Source organism: Chiloscyllium punctatum, chromosome 45 (assembly GCF_047496795.1).
Source record: "Chiloscyllium punctatum isolate Juve2018m chromosome 45, sChiPun1.3, whole genome shotgun sequence".
Lineage (NCBI taxonomy): Eukaryota > Metazoa > Chordata > Chondrichthyes > Orectolobiformes > Hemiscylliidae > Chiloscyllium > Chiloscyllium punctatum.
The window spans coordinates 21,015,022-21,035,175 of NC_092783.1; the positions used below are offsets into that span (position 1 = coordinate 21,015,022).

The 20,154-nt window shown below is 47.9% G+C and overlaps 1 protein-coding gene across 3 annotated transcripts in view; it reads right to left on the reverse strand.

The window, feature by feature from the left end:
- Positions 1 to 20,154, reverse strand: part of sike1 (suppressor of IKBKE 1) — a 44,372-nt gene that overhangs the window by 18,628 nt on the left and 5,590 nt on the right. For 2 of the 3 annotated variants that reach the window (XM_072563429.1, XM_072563427.1), the window contains exons 2-6: positions 12,065 to 12,224; positions 5,321 to 5,481; positions 3,838 to 3,943; positions 1,486 to 1,628; positions 513 to 626 (exon numbers count right to left, since the gene is read on the reverse strand). In XM_072563429.1, coding sequence (XP_072419530.1) covers positions 513 to 626; positions 1,486 to 1,628; positions 3,838 to 3,943; positions 5,321 to 5,479 — 522 coding nt within the window. In that variant the 5' untranslated portion in view covers positions 5,480 to 5,481; positions 12,065 to 12,224. The remainder of the gene's footprint in view (positions 1 to 512; positions 627 to 1,485; positions 1,629 to 3,837; positions 3,944 to 5,320; positions 5,482 to 12,064; positions 12,225 to 20,154) is intronic. The other variant, XM_072563428.1, reaches the window with a different exon arrangement.

The following is a 20,154-nucleotide window of genomic DNA, read 5'->3' on the forward strand; positions in this document are numbered from 1 at the left end:
ACAGTTTAAAAATAAGGGGTAGGCCATTTAGAACAGAGTTAAGGAGAAACTTCTTCACCCACAGAGTGGATATATGGAATGCTCTGCCCCAGAAGGTAGTGGAGGCCAAGTCTCTGGATACTTTCAAGAAAGAGATAGATAGAGCTCTTAAAGATAGTGGAATCAAGGGTTATGGGGATAAGGCAGGAACAGGATACTGATTATGGATGATCAGCCATGATCATAAATGAATGGCTCGAAGGGCTGAATGGCCTACTCCTGCACCTATTGTATAATGTCTAAAGCTCAGGTCTTATCTTTTTGCCCTGCCCCCTACACTGTTTCTGTGCCCACATTCACCATTCCATCTGAATTCACACCAGAACTGAAACTCAAAACACTCTGAACAAGAAGTCCTGAAGGTTACTGGACCGATGCAACTTTGGCAACTAAACTGACAATGAAAAGGAAACCAAACGTAAAATTACTAAATAGATTTTATAGATCCACGTGCATGTTGGGACAGCACCTACCTCCAGCTGGGCTATTTTCTCTTGAATTTGACAATACTCTTGATCGTCCACTTGAACAGATTTCCTCATTACTCTGGCCATTTTACATATCTGTTCTACTTGGGTTTGCAGCTCCTGGAAGTAAATAAGCAACATGGTTTACCGAGGTCCACTGGACCTAGCGAAGTATAGAATACCTTGGCCCACACAATGAACAATACTGTTTATCCCTGTAACATCTTAGCACCCCTGTAGCACCAAACATTGCAAACCCAGACGATAGTGGTCAGCTGTTGTTTGGACTCAAGATATCTGAGGAGAGTGTTAATAAAATCAAATTGCGTTTCCAATTCTCATCAATCCCATTACAAAACAGCAAATAAGGACATTGGACAAGAACATGCGCCTGGTCTTTGTAATTCTGTCGTTAAAATGGCTCAACAACAGTGTTGCAAACAATCCAGGAGCACCCTAATTCAATATTTTATACTACCCGCTCTGTTGAGTACTTCCCTGAACATCCTTCAGTGGAAACTAAGGGGAGCTCAATGGTAATTTCCCATTGAAGGAAATTGGCAATCATTACTTTGAAAGCTTCTAAAATGGGTAATCAACTATATAACTTTTTTTTTCTGTTGTAAAAACAGCAACTTACTTTACAGCACAAATCTAGATTGCATTAAACATTTGTTTTATAATCTCAGTTCATAAAATTAAGATCAAATTTAGTGAAGGATAAATCGGCTGGGGAGTCTACAACATTGATGTAAACTGACCCCTGAACCCAGAAAATACACAGCACAGAATACTAAATAATAAGAGGTCACCAGAGCTGGCTTGCTGAAGGATCTTCACCCACAATCTTTTCCAAAGTTGCACATCTTTCAATTTAAGTATAAACTGTAACAATTTGGCAAGTTGAGTCTCAAAAGAATTTCTGCTGGTTTAAAAGCCAGGCGAATGTAGGCTCTGTCTGTGGAATATAGTTTGTTACCTGAGAATGCTCCTGATGTAAAGTGGTAATGGGTGCACTGTCCAGCTTTTGCTTTGATGTTAGGAGCCGTAACATCTGCTTCCGGTATTTGCTCATGATGAGTTCTAAGGTATAACGGTGTTCCTCCAGTGAAAGCCACAACTCTGACAGAAACAGCAAAAGCTGCCAATGAGTTATGGCCATGCAGGTAAGAAAGATGTTCAAAAGTATGCCTCATTGTAGGACTTCACTTCCTTAAGGATGACTCATTTTACATCTGATTACCCAGGTGAATATTTTGTTTACCCAGCACGTTCCCAATGAGCATTTCATTTTCCCAAAAGCGGAGTTATTGTACCATCTCCATTCTGCAAGAGTTTAAAAAAATAAGCTTCCATGGAAAATATCTGCACTATTTCCTGTCACTCCTGCTGGGGAGGTTTACAAGCTCTGCTAACTCATCCAGAACAATTATTTTCTCATGTTTAAGTAGCCTGATTAGATTAGATTAGATTATCTGCAGTGTGGAAACAGGTTCTTCGGCCCAACCAGTCCACACTGACCCTCTGAACAGTAACCCACCCAGACCCAATTCCCTCTGACTAATGCACCTGGCACCATGGGCAATTTAGCACGGCCAATTCACCTGACCTGCACATCTTCGGACTGTGGGAGGAAATCGGAGCACCCGGAGGAAACCCACGTAGACACGGGGAAAATGTGCAAACTCCACACAGACAGTCGCCCAAGGCTGGAATCGAATCTGGGACTCTGGTGCTGAGAGGCAGCAGTGCTAACCCTGATCTTCTGCCACAATTTACTACGAGTTATTGGGTTACAATCAAAGAGCAGGAACCATTCCTTCCATTCCCTGGATGAACTGAATCCTCTCTGCTAGGAGAAAGTGAGGTCTGCAGATGATGGAGATCAGAGCCGAGAGTGTGTTGCTGGAAAAGGCAGATTCCTGATGAAGGGCTCCGGCCTGAAACATCGATTCTCCTGCTTCTCGAATGCTGCCTGATCTGCTGTGCTTTTCCAGCAACACATTCTACTCTGAATCCCTTCTGCCACTACCTACCCTAAGATCAGCTAACATAACTCATCCACCATGAGATGCAGATCAAGTGCCTTGCTCAGCTATTTGAGGACTGTAAGGAGTCAACCACATTGCTGTTGGTCTGGAATCATGTAGGCCAGACCACATGAAGTTGGAACATTTCCTTTTCTAAAGGTTATTAGTGAACTAGATAGGTTTTTAAGATTCATCAATAATAGTTTAATGAGCATCATAACGGAGGCTTGCTTTCAATTCTCGATTTATCAATTAGATTTAAATTCCAGCATCTGCTGTGGTGGGATTTGAACCCATGTCCCCACAGGGGTAGCCTAGTCTAGGGACATTACACCACTGTTTTCTTCAACAATGGCAATGGCAGCAGGCAGTTTTATCACAGGGCCATCAAAACAAAGTTGAGCTTTCCTTCACCCACATATTTTCACCTTCTTTATTGGATTATGCTCCTTTCTAGGAGTGTTAACCTGGGCTGACTTTCCTCCCCTTAGCTCAAGAGAGCAATTATGACATTGCTATAGCCCTGGTCACAACACAAACCCATGACAGTTCAAAACTGGGTCACTATTGGTCTCAAATACACTGTACTATACCATGTAGGACACCTTTTAAACCATTTTTAAGTTGGGGGTTGAAGGGTAGAGGTTACAATAGCCAGAATTCAGAAGAGGAGTAGAAGTGAGAAGAAACAGTACAAAATTATACAACACACAGATGTTCCCATATATCTTTAGAACAGTACTTCTTCCATAGAATGTGTTTTCTCCTTTCATTTTGTTAAACAGATCATATTTTCAAAGTTCAGAATTGGTAATAATTGAGCAATCCCACTCTGATACCATGAAATAATAGGAATGACATATTTGCATTTGAGAGCCTAAATGTTCCACACATTGATAGAGACTGCTCTCTTGGATAGACCTCTTACTGACCTTAGGGACCTGAAAATCACAAGCTAAACATACAAAATGAAACCCTTGATTGAGGAGGAATGACAAAAAGAGGGAGTGTAATTGTATTTGTGCAGTAATTTCATTCTACACCCCGAAGCACTGGCTTGCTGCGTTACTGTAGAGGGAGCTCTAAACCTTCACTTGAAGTGCTCACTAAGGACAATGAAAAAATATACACAGAAATTGACTTGCCTACTATGAAGTCTCTGACCTTTGAAAAGCATGAGAGAAGCAATAAAATACTTATCAATACCAAGTTGTAATTGCGTCTGAACAATATAACTAGGCTTTAGCTCACATAACAGGTATTGTTAATAGGTCTCAATTATGCAGACAAGGAAAAATAACCTTTATTTTCCTGCTGCAGATCCCGGATCTGAGTGTTCTCTTGAGAGAGGATGGCATGTGGTTTGTGACTGGCCAGCTTCTGCAGCTCTGCAAAATCTTCCTGGTTCTGAAAATATATCAGAGCAAATTTACAGATACTGTGCTGTCCAAACTGTCACAGAGTCATTAATGAGTCAGTTTTAATTGGCAAAGAGATAGGTTGCGCACATTGGTCCAGTCTGCTTCATCTCTCTGCACTAAGTTGCTCCTCTATTCTCTGAGGCTAATGAATTTGGATCACCAGAAGATCTCAGCGCCCTGTGAGTTAAATGGATGGCAATAAAGTTAAATTCATTTTTCTCATGAAGTCCCATGGGAAAAATGTCACAGAGATGAGTCATGATTTGAACATAGGCACAACTGCAGAGAGGGATTCTAGTAATCAACCCATGATGGTATAGCTAACATTTCGGCATGTCATGATTAGGGTGTTGAAGGAAAGGAAGGAGACATTACCTAAGAAAAATGACATTAAGAAACCTAACCAGAAACCTAACCAAGAACTCAATAAACAAGTTTTGTTTTATGAACTTAAAAGTGTGAGCTGGCAGCTCCAGGGAGTAAGAGTGAGGTGGCTGAAGACTGGGCTGCTGAAGGTGGAATGAAGGAAGGATTTCTAACAGTACAGTGGAACCATCATTCATTATATTCTTTCATGGGACGTGAGCATCACAAGGCCAATATCTACAGCTTGTCCCTAATTGCCCAAGAGAAGGTGATGAGCCACCTCCTTGATCTGCTGCAACCTATTAAAATGTAGATACACTCACAGTGCTGCTAGGTAGGGAGTTCCAGGATTTTAATTCAGCCACACTGAAGGAATAGCAATCTAATTCCAAGTTAGGATGATGTGTAACTGTTATATAAATAATGCACTGGAGAAACTCGGGAGGTCATGCATCAGCTGTGGAGAGAAACAGAATTAATGCTTTGAGTCCAATATGACTCAACTATGTATAACTGTGAAGGGAACTTGCAGGTAATAGTGTTCTAATTTATCTGCTGCTCTTGTTCTTCTAGACAGTAGAGGTCACTGCAGCTCTTCTCTTCTTTAATATAGCAACATATGCATTGCCTCTTCAGATCCAAACTCATTGCATGGACAGCAATAAAGGCAGCCCGCTAACATCTTCACAAGGATGCAGAATAAATGCCATTTGTGCCAGCAACACTCACTTTTCAAGAATTAATTTTTAAAAATACACAAGAGGCTGTAATCAGTGATGAGTTGCTGATTGGACCCATGGTAGTGGAGATTTCAGAGTTGGGATAAGACCCAGTCGGGTGTGCAGGTGAGAACAAAAAGAACACAGCACTTTTACTGTGCTGACTGTGTAAAACAATGGCACAAAACAGCACAGAGGTGCAGGAGGGTGCCAATTGCATGGGAGAACCAGCATGGATTAGAGTTTTACATTTATTTGCCAGCTAATTTTCAACTGACCCTGCCTGGGATTCCTGTTCCAACTTCCTTCATACTCTCCACTTGTTTGTTGAGTGTTGTTGTCTGTTCGATGAGAGATTCAGCTGCATTGTCATGATCCTTCAGTCGCTCCACCAAAACCTTTGCATCAGCCAACACCTTCTCTATTGTGCATGCCATCCCTGTGGAGTAGAAACAGGGTAAACTGTCACACTGAGGACTGACAGAGAGCTGGATTACAGAACTGACTGGTCTAATCCAGTTCTTATTTCCCACTTCGATAATTAGATACAAGTTTATCTCCCCACTGCTTCCTTTCCTTCACTACCACCACCAAACCCCCACCCCTCCCCAAAACCCGAAGAAGTAAAGTATTTGTTGGGATCAAGCTCAAGTGCTGGGAGGAGTTTCAAATCCACCCAATCAACGTGTTTTTACCATGCTAGTTAACATGCATATTCTCCCCCCATCTTGACAATAGCATAACATTGACTTTCTCTATCTTTGGCCCAGGTGCATTAAAAGCAATATTAATATTCTCATCGTTCCAGCTTGGAGTATTCACTAATCAGGAATCATCTCTGGGACCTTCCTGCCTCAAAGCTTCAGTTTGCTATTGGGCTCTGCGTTAACCAGAATGACAAATTGGATCAATGGTTTCTATCAAAACAATCCCAACACCATCTCCTGCTAAGCCACCCCCGGATGGTGCAGAAATTTAAAGTGGGATAGTCTGACGTTCAGAGAGGCTAAGAACACACTGTAGTTTAGAGAAATGTGAGGCGGTCTCATTGAAGCACATGGCATTCTTAAGGGGTCTGACAGGGTAAATGCTGAGAGGATGTTTCCCTCATGGGAGAGTCAAGGACCAGATGGTATAGTCTCAGAATTAAGAAAAATATCAATTTCAGACAGAGATAAGGAGAATTCCTTCTTTTGGAGAGTTGCGAGCCTTTGGAATTCCTTGCCACTAAGATCTGTGGGGAAAGAGTCCTTGTGTATATTTAAGGTGGAGATAGACAGATCCTTGATCAATTGGGAAATCAACTGCTATAGGGAAATTGGAGGAAAGTGGATGTGAGGAACGTGGGATTAGCCACGATCCTACTGAATTGCATAGCAGGCTCGAGAAACTGAACACTCCTGTTCTTACTTCTTATGGTCAAAATAGGATTTGGCCATTTGACTCGCAATTTATCCACCTTTCAATAAGATCATGGCTAATCTTCTGTGGCTTTAACTTCACCTTCCTGCTCAGAACCATAGATTCCAGAGGTGATTGAGTCCATCATGATTGTTTCTCTCTCTCTCTCTAAAGGAGCAATTTACCTCATCTCATTCTCCTGTCTTCCTTCTGTAGCCCGACAGATTCTGCTTTCTCAGATAATAATGCAACTAACCTCTGGAGTGCTTCAAATGAGACAGCATTCACTGCACTCTCAGGCAGCGCATTCCAGATGCTAATCGCTCAGTGTGAACATGATTTTTTTCTCCTATTGCTGTTGCTTCTTTTACCAAGTAACATAAACCTGTGCCCATTAATTTTCCATCCCTGTATTTTACTCTTTCACATAAAATGGATTTGTACTAAGCCAGGCCAGTATATCCTATCCATCCCTAGTTTCCCTTCAAATGGTGCTGGTGAACTTGTAGTCTATAGAAGGTAGGTAGTTCCATGGCGCTGGTAGCAATGAACATTGCAGGAACAGCAATATATTTTCAAGTCAGGATGACGAATGGTCTAATTTTGTTCACAAATCTGTTGTGCATTATTTTATCAAATTCCTTTTGGAAGTTGGAATGGTAGCTCAGTGGTTAACACTGCTGTCTCACAGCACCAGGGGCCTGGGTTCGTTTCCAGCATTGAACGACTGTGTGGAATTTACACATTCTCCCCATGTCTGTGTGGGTTTCCTCAGGTGTTCCGGTTTCCTCCCAAAGTCTTAAAACACGCAGGTCGGGGAATTCGCCATGCTAAACTATCTATAATTTCTGGGAATGTGCAGGCTCAGCAGATTAGCCATGGCAAATATGGGTTTTTGGGAAAAGGATAGGGAACTCGGTCTGGATAGGATGTTCTCTGGCAGGTCAGTGCACTCTTGATGAGGTGAATGACCTCTTTCTGATTCTATGATTCTAAGACTATGTATACCTCTCGGTAATTTCCTTACAAGTTTGTCCATTACGTGTATTACTTTCCCATTACTGAGTGCACATCTTTTGTTCCTTAGTTCTCGTAAAACAAATTCTACCCTTCCAGGGACAGCTGCTGTCTCCAATATTGCAACGTTTTCCTAAATCAATACCATCCCTCTTATTTCCTTTCTTTTAAGACCCTAGGACACAGGCCACCAGGTCCAGAGGACCTGTCAACTTCCAATCCCATTAACCTGTGAAGTCACTATTTCTCCCCTTTTTCAAAATCTTTAAGATGCTTTAAGTATCTACAATGAAGGCAAATATAAAACTGTTGTTTAAAATTGCTGCCATTTGTTTTCCATTATTGATTTCCCAGTCTCATTCTCAGAGGAGTCAACATTTATGTTCATACTCTCTTGCTTTTAGCATATTTTCAGAGCCCTTAATGTAATTCTTTTTGAATGAGAGATTTGGATGCAATAAACTTCACTCTATGTGTGCAACTATCTTCACTGGGAGTTCTGAAACAGACGCTTGCTGGGTCAGTCATAAGGACGTACAGTATAGAAATAGACCCTTCAGTCCAAATCGTCCAAGCCGACCAGATATCCGAAATTAATGTAATCCTATTTGCCATCTCTTGGCCTATATCTCTCTAAACCCTTCCGATTCAACTACCCATCCAGATGCTTGTTAAATGTTGTATTTGTATCAGCCTCCACAACTTCCTCTGGCAGCTCATTCCATACATGCACCACCCTCTGCATGAAAACGTTCACCCTTAGGTCCTTTTTAAATCTTTCCCCTCTCATCTTAAACCTATGCCCTCTAGTTCTGGACTCTTCCTACCCCAGGGAAAAGTCTATTTACCTTATCCATGTCCCTCATAATTTTATAAAACTTCGTAAGGTCAACTCCCAGCCTCCGACGTTCCAAGGAAAACAGCCCCAGCCTACTCAGCCTCTCCATCTAGCCTGAACTGTCCAATCCTGGCAACATCCTTGTAAATCTTTTCTGAAATTTCACAACATCCTTCCTTTAGGAGGGATTCCAGAATTGTACACAATATTCCAAAAGTGGCCTAACCAATGTCCTGTACAGCCACAACTCCCAACTCCTCTACTTAATATTCTGACCAATAGAGGAAAGCATTGCAAATGCCTTCTTCACTATCCTATCTACCTGGGACTTCACTTTCAACCTGCACTCCAAGGTCTCTTTGTTCAGCACCACTCCGCTGGACCTTACCATTAATTGTATACATCCTGCCCTGATTTGCCTTTCCAAAATACAGCAACTCCCATTTATCTAAATTAAACTCCACCTGCCATTCCTCAGAGCATTGGACCATCTGATCAAGATCCCACTGTACTCAGAGGTGACCTTCTACACTTCCAATTTTGGAGTCATCTTACTAACTATACCTCCTATGTTCACATCCAAATCATTTATAAACAGCACAATGGCTCAGTGGTTAGCACTGCTGCCTCACAGCGCCAGGGACCCAGGTTCAATTCCAGGCTCAGGCAACTGTATGTGCGGAGTTTGCAAATTCTCCTCATGTCTGTGTGGGTTTCCTCTGGGTGCTCCAGTTTCCTCTCACAATGCAAAAATGTACAGGGATGTGTTAGTTAGGGGTAAATGTAGAGTAATAGTGCAGGGAAAGGCGTTTGGCTGGAATAGTCTTTGGAGGGTTGGTGTGGATTGGTTTGGGCTGAAGGGATTTTATGATATCTATGATTTACATAAATAATGAAAAGCAGTGGACCCAGTGCTGATCTTTGTGGCACACCACTGGTCACAGGCCTCCAGTCTGAAAAGCAACCTTCCACCACCACACTCTGTCTTCTACCTTTGGGCTAGTTCTCCCCGTATTCCACGTGATCTAACCTTGCTAACCAGCCCCCCATGGGGAACCTTGTCGAACACCTTACTGAAATTTATATAGATCATGTCCACTGCTCTGCCTTCATCAATCCACTTCGTTACTTCCTCAAAAACCTCAATCAGGTTAGTGAGACATGATTTCCCACACTCAAAGCCATGTTGACTATCCCTAATCAGTCCTTGTCTTTCCAAATACATGTAAATCCTATCCCTCAGGATCCCCTTCAACAACCTGCCCACCACTGATGTCAAGCTCACCAATCTGTAGTTCCCTGGCTTTTCCTTACCACCTTAAATTATGGCACCACGTTAGCCAACTTCCAGTCTTCTGGCACCTCACCTGTCATGATCAATGATCCAAATATCCCAGCAATCACTTCTCTAGCTTCCCACAGAGTTCTAGGATACGCCTGATCAGGTCCTGGGGATTTATCCAGTTTTATGCATTTCAAGGTATCCAGCACTTCCTCCTCCTGTGTAGCATGGACATTTTTCAAGATGTCCCCACATTCTATATCTTCCATTCCTTCTCCACAGTAAACACTAATGCAAAATACTCATTTAGTATCTCCCCCACCTCCCTCGGTTCCAAACACAGGCTGCCTTGCTGATCTTTGAGAGGTCCTATTCTCTCCCTAATTATCCTGTTGCCCTTAATGTATTTATAAAATCCCTTTTGGTTCTCTTATGTCCCTTTTTGCCCTCCTGATTTCCCTTCTAAGTATACTCCTACCGCTGTTATACTCTTCTAAGGATTCACTCGATCTCTGCTGTCTATACCTGACATATGCTTCCTCTTTTTCTTGACCAAAACCTCAAATTCTCTAGTCACCCTGCAATCCCTACACCGATCAGCCTTGCCTTTCACACAAACAGGAACATACTGACTTTGGCTCTCCTTACCTCATTTTTGAAAGCTGCCCATTTTCCAGCCATCCCTTTATCTACCAACATCCATCCCCCCAATCAACTTTTGAAAGTTCTTGCCTAATACCGTCAAAATTGGCCTTCCTCCAATTTAGAACTTTACCTTTTAGATCCTGTCTATCCTTTACCACCACTATTTTAAAACTAATAGAATTATGGTCGCTGGCCCCAAAGTGCTCCCTCACTGACACCTCAGTCACCTGCCCTGCCTTATTTCCCAAGTTTTGCACTTTCTCTAGCAGGTACATCCACATACTGAATCAGAACATTTTCTTGTACACAGTCCAGAATTAGTGGGCACTGTTTTAAGATTAGGGATCGCTGCTCATCTCTGTTGTGAAAGGGCAATGTTCTCTCTGAGATTGTTGACAAACTTTGGAACTCTCTGCTGCAGATGATGGTGGGGCCATTGAATATTTTTAAGACAGAGGTGGATAGATTCGCATTAGGCTGGAAATCCAGGGTTAAGCGGGGGGAGATGGAAACGTGGAATGCAAATCACCAACGGATTGGTGATGATCTTGCAATGGCAGAACAAGTCAAAGGGTCGAATGGCCTGCTTCTGCTCCTGTTTTGTGTCTACTTGGAATATCTGAACTAGGGTCAAGCAAAACTGTGAGATAGCTCCCATACTATTTACAACCAACTTGGCAATGGCTTTTCAGCTCAAATATAACTGCCTTCTGGTATGAGTATTAAGTAATGTCAGGATGGAAAAACTCTAAACTCAGTTTCTTCCATGTGAAAACTAAGCCTGACGTCATACAGTTGATCTACAGTTTGCAGAGGACTGCAGTGTCATTGTTCACCCTGTAGCAAACTAATGTGCCACTCTGAACATCTTCAATTCTGTCCTTGAATGGTTTCGAAAGAAAAGACTCACATCTACGCAGACCTGGTCAATCAAATATTCCAACTCCCAGACAACGTGGATGCAGACACTCTGGAACACGTGAAGCACTTCACATACCTTGGTAACCAACTTCCTCCAAACTCCATCATTGACACGGAAATCTAAACTGGATCATGGTGCCTGTTCAGCTTTCATAATAAATTGAGCATCTGACATGACAGACAACCATAAATCCATAGCTGAAAATGGACCTCCACAATGGTCCCACCAAACTATCACTGATGGTCTTTATATCCATCCAATTCACTAATGCCCTTTCGGGAAAGAAATTTGCTGTTCTCACCTGGTCTGGCCTATGTGGGACTTTAGATCTGCAGAAAATATAGTAGATACTTGAACTGCCCTCTGAAATAGCCAGCAAGACGTTTAGCTAAAGGCAATTATGGATGAACAACAAACACTGGGCTTGCCAGTGACACTGACATTTCTTTAAAGATGATTTTTTAAAAAGTCAACCAAAGACGAGTGTACAGAGTAGTTATCATTACCACTCCTATATGGCATGCATCCTAGAATTCCTAGTGTCGAAGCAGGCCATTCAGCCCATTGAGTCTATATCAACCCTCCAAACAGCATCCTACCTAGACCCAACCCTCACCCTGTAACCCTGCATTTCCTATGGCTGATGCACCTATCCTGCACATCCTGGACACTTTTGGCCAAATTAGCATGGCCAATCCACCTGACCTGCACATCTTTGGATGGTGGGAGGAAACTGAAGCACCTGGAGGAAACACACAAGGGCAAAGGGAGAACATGCAAACTCCACACGGACAGTTGCCAGAGGCTGGAATCAAACCCAAGGTCCTGGTGCAATGAGGCAGCAGTGCTAACCTTGGATTGGACATTTGCAACATCAGAGCGTTCAAGAAATTCCATTAACAATGCCTCTGCCTTACCCGCAGGATTCAGTGGGAGGACACTTATATAAATGGTAATGTCCTTCTTGAATCCAGTTCTATTCAGGCAAAATCAACTCGTATGGACTGGATTGTGTCTAGAAGCCTCAAACCGTCTTGCTTGTTGGATCATGATTTCTAATCTGAAAGGGCGAGCAATCTAGGGGAGAACAAGATGACTTCAAAGATAATGTGAAGCTCCTTAAGTGTAATATCAATGACATTAATGCATAGGAGCTCACTACCAATTGTACCACATGGCAACAATTTGTCCACCGAGTTGCATTATGCTTAGAGCTACACCTTAATGACAAAGCAGAGTGGCAGCAGAGGAGGAAAGGAACAAAACAAGTTCTGCACTAAATTTCAGTGTATCATAGGACTTCTAGCCCCTTGGACCTAACGATCTGCAGGTTAAGAATCATTCAGTCTGTTCAGTTACAAAGTCATACGACACAAACTCATGACCATGAACAGACATCACCTCAAATCAAGACAGAGTGGACAGTACTTCTTACTTTAAGTCCAAATTTACTGAAAGGATCAGTTAAATGGAAAACTGATTCTGATCAGAGGTGTTAGGGCTGGACATCTTAAAATGCAAAAAGGTGGATAAATCCCAGGACCTGATCAGGTGTATCCCAGAACTTTGGAGGAAGCTAGGGAAGCAATTGCTTAGCCACTTGCTGAGATATTTGTATCATCAATAGCCAAGAGTTACGTGCCGGAAGATTGGAGGGTGGCTAATGTGGTGCCATTATTTTAAAAAGGGGTGTAAGGAGCACCCAGGGAACAAGAGACCAATGAACCTGACATCAGTGGTGGCTAAGTTGTCGGAGGGGATTCTGAGGGACAGGATTTACATGTATTTGAAGAGGCAAGGACTGATTAGATTAGATTCTCTACAGTGTGGAAACAGGCCCTTCAGCCCAACAAGTCCACACCGACCCTCCGAAGAGCAACCCACCCAAACCTATCCCCTTACCCTATATTTACCCCTGACTAACACTGTGGGCAATTTAACATGGCCAATTCACCTGACCTGCACATCTTTGGATTGTGGGAGGAAACCCATGCAGACACATGTGAGAATGTGCAAACTTCACACAGACAGGCGAGAATCGAACCCAGGACCCTGGTGCTGTGAGGCAGCAGTACTAACCACTGCGCCGCCCCAGGATAGCCAACATGGCTTGGTTTATGGAAAATTATGTCTCACTAACTTGACTGAGTTTTTTTAAGAGACAAAGAAGATTGATGAAAGCAGAACGGTAGATGTTATCTATGTGGACTTCAACAAGGCACTTGACAAGGTTCCCCATGGTGGGAAGTTAGCAAGGTGAGATCACATGGAAGACAGGGAGAGCTTGCCATTTGGATATAAAATTGGCTTGAAGATAGAAAACAAAGGTTGCTGGCAGAGAGTTGTTTTTCAGACTGAGGTCTGTGAGTAGTGGTGTGCCACAGGGATTTGTGCTGAGTCCACTACCTTTTGTCATTTATATAATGATTTAGACGTGAATATAGGAGGAATGGGCAGTAAGTTTGCAGATGACACCAAAATTGGTGGTGTAGTGGACAGTGAAGAAGGTTACCTCAGAATACCATGGGATCTTGATCAGATGGGCCAAGGGCTGAGGAGTGCCAGATGAAGTTTAATTTAAATAAATGTGATATGTTGCATTTTGGAAATCAGGGCAGGACTGATACACTTAATGGTAGGGTCCTGGGGAATGTTGCCAAGTGGCATCACAGGTCGACAAGATAGTGAGGAAGCTGTTTGGAACACTTGCTTTTTATGGTCAGTTCATTGAGTATAGGAACTCAGATGTCATGTTGTGGCTGTACCGAACATCAGTTGGGCACTTTTGGAATACGGCATTCAATCTTGGTCTCCCTGGTATAGGAAAGATATTGTGAAACTTGAATCAGTGCAAAAAGATTTACAAGGATATTGCCAGGGTTGGAGAGTTTGAGCTATAGGGAGAGGCTGAATAGGTTGGGGCTATTTTTCCTGGAGCATTGGAGGCTGAGTGGTGACCTTATAGAGGTTTATAAAATTCTGAGGGGCATGGATAAAGTGAATAGCCAATGTCTTTCCCAGGGTAGGGAAGTCCAAAATTCCCAGGGTAGAGAAGTCCAAATTAGAGGTTTAAGGTGAGGAGGTAATATAAAAGGGACCCAAGGGGCAACCTTTTCATGCAAACGGTGGTGCGCGTATGGAATGAGCTGCCCGAGGAACTGGTGGAGGCTGGTACAATACTTAAAAGACATCTGAGAGGTGCATGACTAGGAAGGGTTTCGAGGGAAATAAGCCAAATGCTGGCAAATGAGACTAGATTAATTTAGAATATCTGGTCAGCAGATGGACGAATTGGACCAAAGGGTCTGTTTCTGTGCTGTCCAGCTCGATAAGTGCTTATTAAAGTATTTGTGCCTTGATTTGAAAAGAGAGAGACATACAAGTCCATGCTCTAAAAAACATTAATTCATGAAAATTTTGTGAAGTGCTAAGGATATGAGATAACGACAAAGTTGCAGAGGTGGATGCGTCAGGAACAGAGCACATAACGTTTTGATGCCTGAATAAATGAAATGTAATAAATGAAAGGTATTGATGAACTTATGAATTGGCTGAATACTGAGGTAAATAAATGAGTAATTTTCAATAAGGGTGATCTCCTCTTCATGTCAATGAAGGTGACCTTTGGGCCAAAATTGAAAATTCTTAAGTTCCAAATAAACTTCGCAGTGTTATGTTATTCACCATCTCTAACAATATGCGCAAGACCCGATATCACCATTTTCCTACTCAGCTCCTCTCCAGTACAATCCCCAGTGTCATTCCCACCCCACTGACAGCTAAAACTGCAGCACACACTTTCCTATCCCAATACCCTCATCCTTCACAGCCTCAATCCCAAACCAACACTCCCTCACTGACCATCGAAATCTCACCTCATTACCTCCATTTCCTTACCATCCCTCCCAATATCTTCACCTCACCCACCTTCAGACACCCCGCTCTGACTCCAACACCTACCTCACCCCCACCAGCCCTCACTGACCCTGACAAAAGCATCCTCAATGACCCTCACCCCCAGCTCCCCTCAATGACCCTCCCGGAGGAGAAAGTGAGGACTGCAGATGCTGGAGATCAGAGCTGAAAAATGTGTTGCTGGAAAAGCGCAGGAGGTCAGGCAGCATCCAAGGAGCAGGAGAATTGACGTTTCAGCCCTTCTTCAGGAATGAGGAGGGTGTGCCAAGCAGGCTAAGATAAAAGGTAGGGAGGAGGGACTTGGGGGAGGGGCGTTTGGAATGAGATAGGTGGAAGGAGGTTAAGGTGAGAGTGATAGGCCGGAGAGGGTTGGGGGCGGAGACTGCAGGTCAAGAAGGCAGTGCTGAGTCCGAGGGTTGGGACTGAGATGGGGGGGAGAAATGAGGAAGCTGAAGAAATCTGCATTCATCCCTTGTGGTTGGAGGGTTCCCAGGCGGAAGATGAGGCGCTCTTCCTCCAGGCATCATGTTGCCATGGTCTGGCGATGGAGGAGGCCAAGGACCTGCATGTCCTAGGCGGAGTGGGAGGGGGGAGTTAAAGTGTTCAGCCACGGGACGGTTGGGTTGGTTGCTGCGGGTATCCCAGAGGTGTTCTCTGAAACATTCCGCAAGTAGGCGGCCTGTCTCCCCAATATAGAGGAGGCCACATCGGGTGCAGTGAATGCAGTAAATGATGTGTGTGGAGGTGCAGGTGAATTTGTGACAGATATGGAAGGATCTCTTGGGGCCTTGGAGGGAAGTGAGGGGGGATGTGTGGGCGCAAGTTTTGCATTTCTTGCGGTTGCAGGGGAAGGTGCCGGGAGTGGAGGTTGGGTTGGTGGGGGGTGTGGACCTGACAAGGGAGTCGCAGAGGGAGTGGTCTTTCCAGAATGCTGATAGGGGAGGGGAGGGGGGAATATATCCTTTGTGGTGTGGTCTGTTTGGAGGTGGCGGAAATGACGAAGGATGATACGATGTATCTGGAGGTTGGTGGGGTGGTAGGTGAGGACCAGTGGGGTTCTGTCCTGGTGGTGATTGGAGGGGCGGGGCTCAAGGGCGGAGGAGCGGTAAGTGGAGGAGATGCGGTGGAGAGCATCGTCAACCACGTCAGAGGGGAAATTGCGGTCTTTAAAGAAGGAGGCCATCTGGGTTGTTCAGTATTGGAATTAGTCCTCCTGGGAGCAGATGCGGTGGAGGTGAAGGAATTGTGAATATGGGATGACATTTTTACAGGGGGCAGGGTGGGACGAGGTGTAATCTAGGTAGCTGTGGGAGTCGGTCGGTTTATAGTAAATGTCTGTGTTGAGTCAGTCACCCGAGATAGAAATGGAGAGGTCGAGGAAGGGGAGGGAGGAGTCTGACACGGTCCAGTAAATTTGAGGTCGGGTGGAAGGTGTTAGTAAAGGGGATGAACTATTCAACCTCCTCGTGGGAGCACGAGGTAGCGCCGACACAGTCATCGATGTAGCAGAGGAAAAGGTGGGGGGTGGTGCCAGTGTAGCTGCGGAAGATGGACAGTTCCACATATCCTGCGAAGAGGCAGGCATAGCTGGGGCCCATGTGGGTGCCCATGGCTACTCCTTTGGTTTGGAGGAAGTGGGAGGATTGGAAAGAGAAGTTGTTCAGGGTGAGGACCAGTTCAGTCAGTCGAAGGAGGGTGTTGGTGGAAGGGTACTGGTTGGTTCGGCGGGAAAGGAAGAAGTGGAGGGCTTTGAGGCCTTTGTGATGGGGGATGGAGGTGTATAGGGACTGGATGTCCATGGTGAAGATAAGGCGTTGGGGACCGGGGAAACGAAAATCATGGAGGAGGTGGAGGGCGTGGGTGGTGTCCCGAACTTAGGTGGGGAGTTCTTGGACGAAGGGGACCAGACGGTGTCGAGGTCCTCCCCCAGCTCCCCTCACTGACCCCCAGCTCCCCTCCTCACTAACCCCCCCAACTCCCCTCACTGACCCCCCCGTCCCCTCACAGAACCTCCTCTGACCTCACTGACCCCCCCAAACTTCTCACTGAACCCCCCAGCTTTCCTCACTGACCCCCACCCACCTCACTGATCCTCCCCTGCCCTGATCACTGACCCCCAAGCTCCCCTCACTGACCCCCCCCCCAGGTCCCCTCACTGACACCATCCCCCCACCCGCCTGCCTCCCTCCCCGCCTGCCCTCCTCACTGACCACCCCCTGCTCCCCTCACTGATCCCCCTAGCTCCGCTCAATGACCCCTCCCAGCTCTACTCAATGACTCCACCCAACTTCGCTCAATGATCCCCTCAGCTCCCCTCACTGACCCCTCCCAGCTCCCCACCCAAACCCCTCACAGCTCCTCTCACTGATCCCCCCCAGCTTCCCTCACTAACCCTCCCCAGCTCCCCACACTGACCACCCCCCCAACACCCCCCTCCGATCCCCTCTGATCCACCCCCCAGCTCCCCTCCCTGATACCCCAATTCCCCCTGATCCCCTCACTAATCCCCCCCAGCTGCCCTCACTGATCCCCCAACTCCATCCAATCCCCTCACTGACCCTCCCCTGCCCTCCTCCCTGACGCCAGCAGCTCTCCTCCCTGACCCCCCCAGCTTCGCTCACTGATCCACCCCCCCAGCTCCCCTCCCTGATACCCCAATTCCCCCTGATCCCCCCTCACTAATCAACCCCAGCTGCCCTCACTGACGCAACTCCCCAAACTGATGCCCCCAACTCCACCCAATCCCCATACTGACCCCCCCCAGCTCCCCTCACTGACCCTCCCCTGCCCTCCTCCCTGACCCCACCAGCTCCCCTCCCTGACCCCCCCAGCTTCCCTCACTGACACCCCCCCAGCTCACCTCCCTGACCCCCCCTCAGCTCACCTCACTGACACCCCCTCAGCTCACCGACACCCCCTCAGCTCACCTGACACACCCCCCAGCTCCCCTCACTGACCCCCCCCAGCTCCCCTCACTGACGCCCCCACACCCAACTCCCCACACTGATCCCGCCCCAACTCCCCACACTGATCCCCCCAACTCCCCACACTGATCCCCCCCCCCAACTCCCCACACTGATCCCCCCCCCAACTCCCCACACTGATCCCCCCCCCAACTCCCCACACTGATTCCCCCCCCCCAACTCCCCACACTGATTCCCCCCCCAGCTCCCCACACTGATCCCCCCCCAGCTCCGCACACTGATCCCCCCCCAGCTCCGCACACTGATCCCCCCCCAGCGCCCCTCACTGACACCCCACCCCCGGCACCTACCCCTGCTCCCCTCACTGACCCCTCCCAGCTCCCCTCCCTAATCCCCACGCCGGCACCCCCCAACTCCCCCCCCCCGATCCCCTCACTGATTTCCCCCCCCAGCTCCCCTCACTAACCCTCCTCAGATCCCCTCCCTGATCACCCCACCCAGCTCCCCTCCCTGATATCCCCCAGCTCCCCACACTGACCCCCTCATCTCCCCCCAATCCCCTCACTGATCCACCCCCAGCACACCTCCCTAATAACCTCCAACTCCCCCCAATCCCCTCACTGATCCCCCCTCAGCTCCCTCACTGACCCCCCAACCCCCCAACTCCCCACACTGACGCCCCCAACCCCCCCAATCCACTCACTGACCCCCCAGCTCCCCTCACTGACCCCCCTCAGCTCCCCTCACTGACCCCCCTCCCAGCTCCCCTCCCTGAAATCCCCCCAGCTCCCCTCCCTGAAACCCCCCCAGCTCCCCACACTGACCCTCTCAACTCCCCCCAATCCCCTCACTGATCCCCCCCCCAGCTCCCCTCCCTGAGCCCCCCCAGCTCCCCTCCCTGAGCCCACCCCCAGCTCCCCTCACTGATCCCCCCCCCAGCTCCCCTCACTGATCCCCCCCCAGCTCCCCTCACTGATCCCCCCCCAGCTCCCCTCACTGATCCCCCCCCCAACTCCCCCCCAACTCCCCACTCTGACACCCACTCCCCCAGCTCCCTGACCACCCCCCAGCTCCCTTCATGACCCCCCTCCCCTCACTGACCCCCTCCAGCTCCCCTCATGACCCCCCCTCCCCTCACTGACCCCCTCCAGCTCCCCTCATGACTCCAGCTCCCCTCACTGACACCCCTCCAGTTCCCCTCACTGACACCCCTCCAGTTCCCCTCACTGACCCTCTCCCTCCCCTCCCTGAGCCCCCCCAGCTCCTCTCCCTGACCCCCCCCCAGCTCCTCTCCCTGACCCCCCTTCAGCTCCCCTCCCTGACCCCCCCTCAGCTCCCCTCACTGTTCCCCCCCTCAGCTCCCCTCACTGTTCCCCCCCTCAGCTCCCCTCACTGTTCCCCCCCCCAGCTCCCCACACTGTTGCCCCCCAGCTCCCCACACTGTTCCCCCCCCCAGCTCCCCACACTGTCCCCCCCCAGCTCCCCACACTGCCCCCCCCAGCTCCCCACACTGTCCCCCCCCCAACTCCCGACACTGTCCCCCCCCCCCAACTCCCCACACTGTCCCCCCCCCAACTCCCCACACTGACCTCTCCACCCCCCCCAGCTCCCCACACTGACCTCTCCCCCCCCAGCTCCCCTCACTGACCCCTCCGCTCCCCGACCCCCCCCCAGCTCCCCTCACTGATCCCCCCCCCCAGCTCCCCTCACTGATCCCCCCCCCCCAGCTCCCCTCACTGATCCCCCCCCAGCTCCCCTCACTGATCCCCCCCCCAACTCCCCTCCCTGATCCCCCCCAACTCCCCACTCTGACACCCACTCCCCCGGCTCCCTGACCACCCCCCCAGCTCCCTTCATGACCCCCCCTCCCCTCACTGACCCCCTCCAGCTCCCCTCATGACCCCCCCTCCCCTCACTGACCCCCTCCAGCTCCCCTCATGACTCCAGCTCCCCTCACTGACACCCCTCCAGTTCCCCTCACTGACACCCCTCCAGTTCCCCTCACTGACACCCCTCCAGTTCCCCTCACTGACCCTCTCCCTCCCCTCCCTGAGCCCCCCCAGCTCCTCTCCCTGACCCCCCCCCCAGCTCCTCTCCCTGACCCCCCTTCAGCTCCCCTCCCTGACCCCCCCTCAGCTCCCCTCACTGTTCCCCCCCTCAGCTCCCCT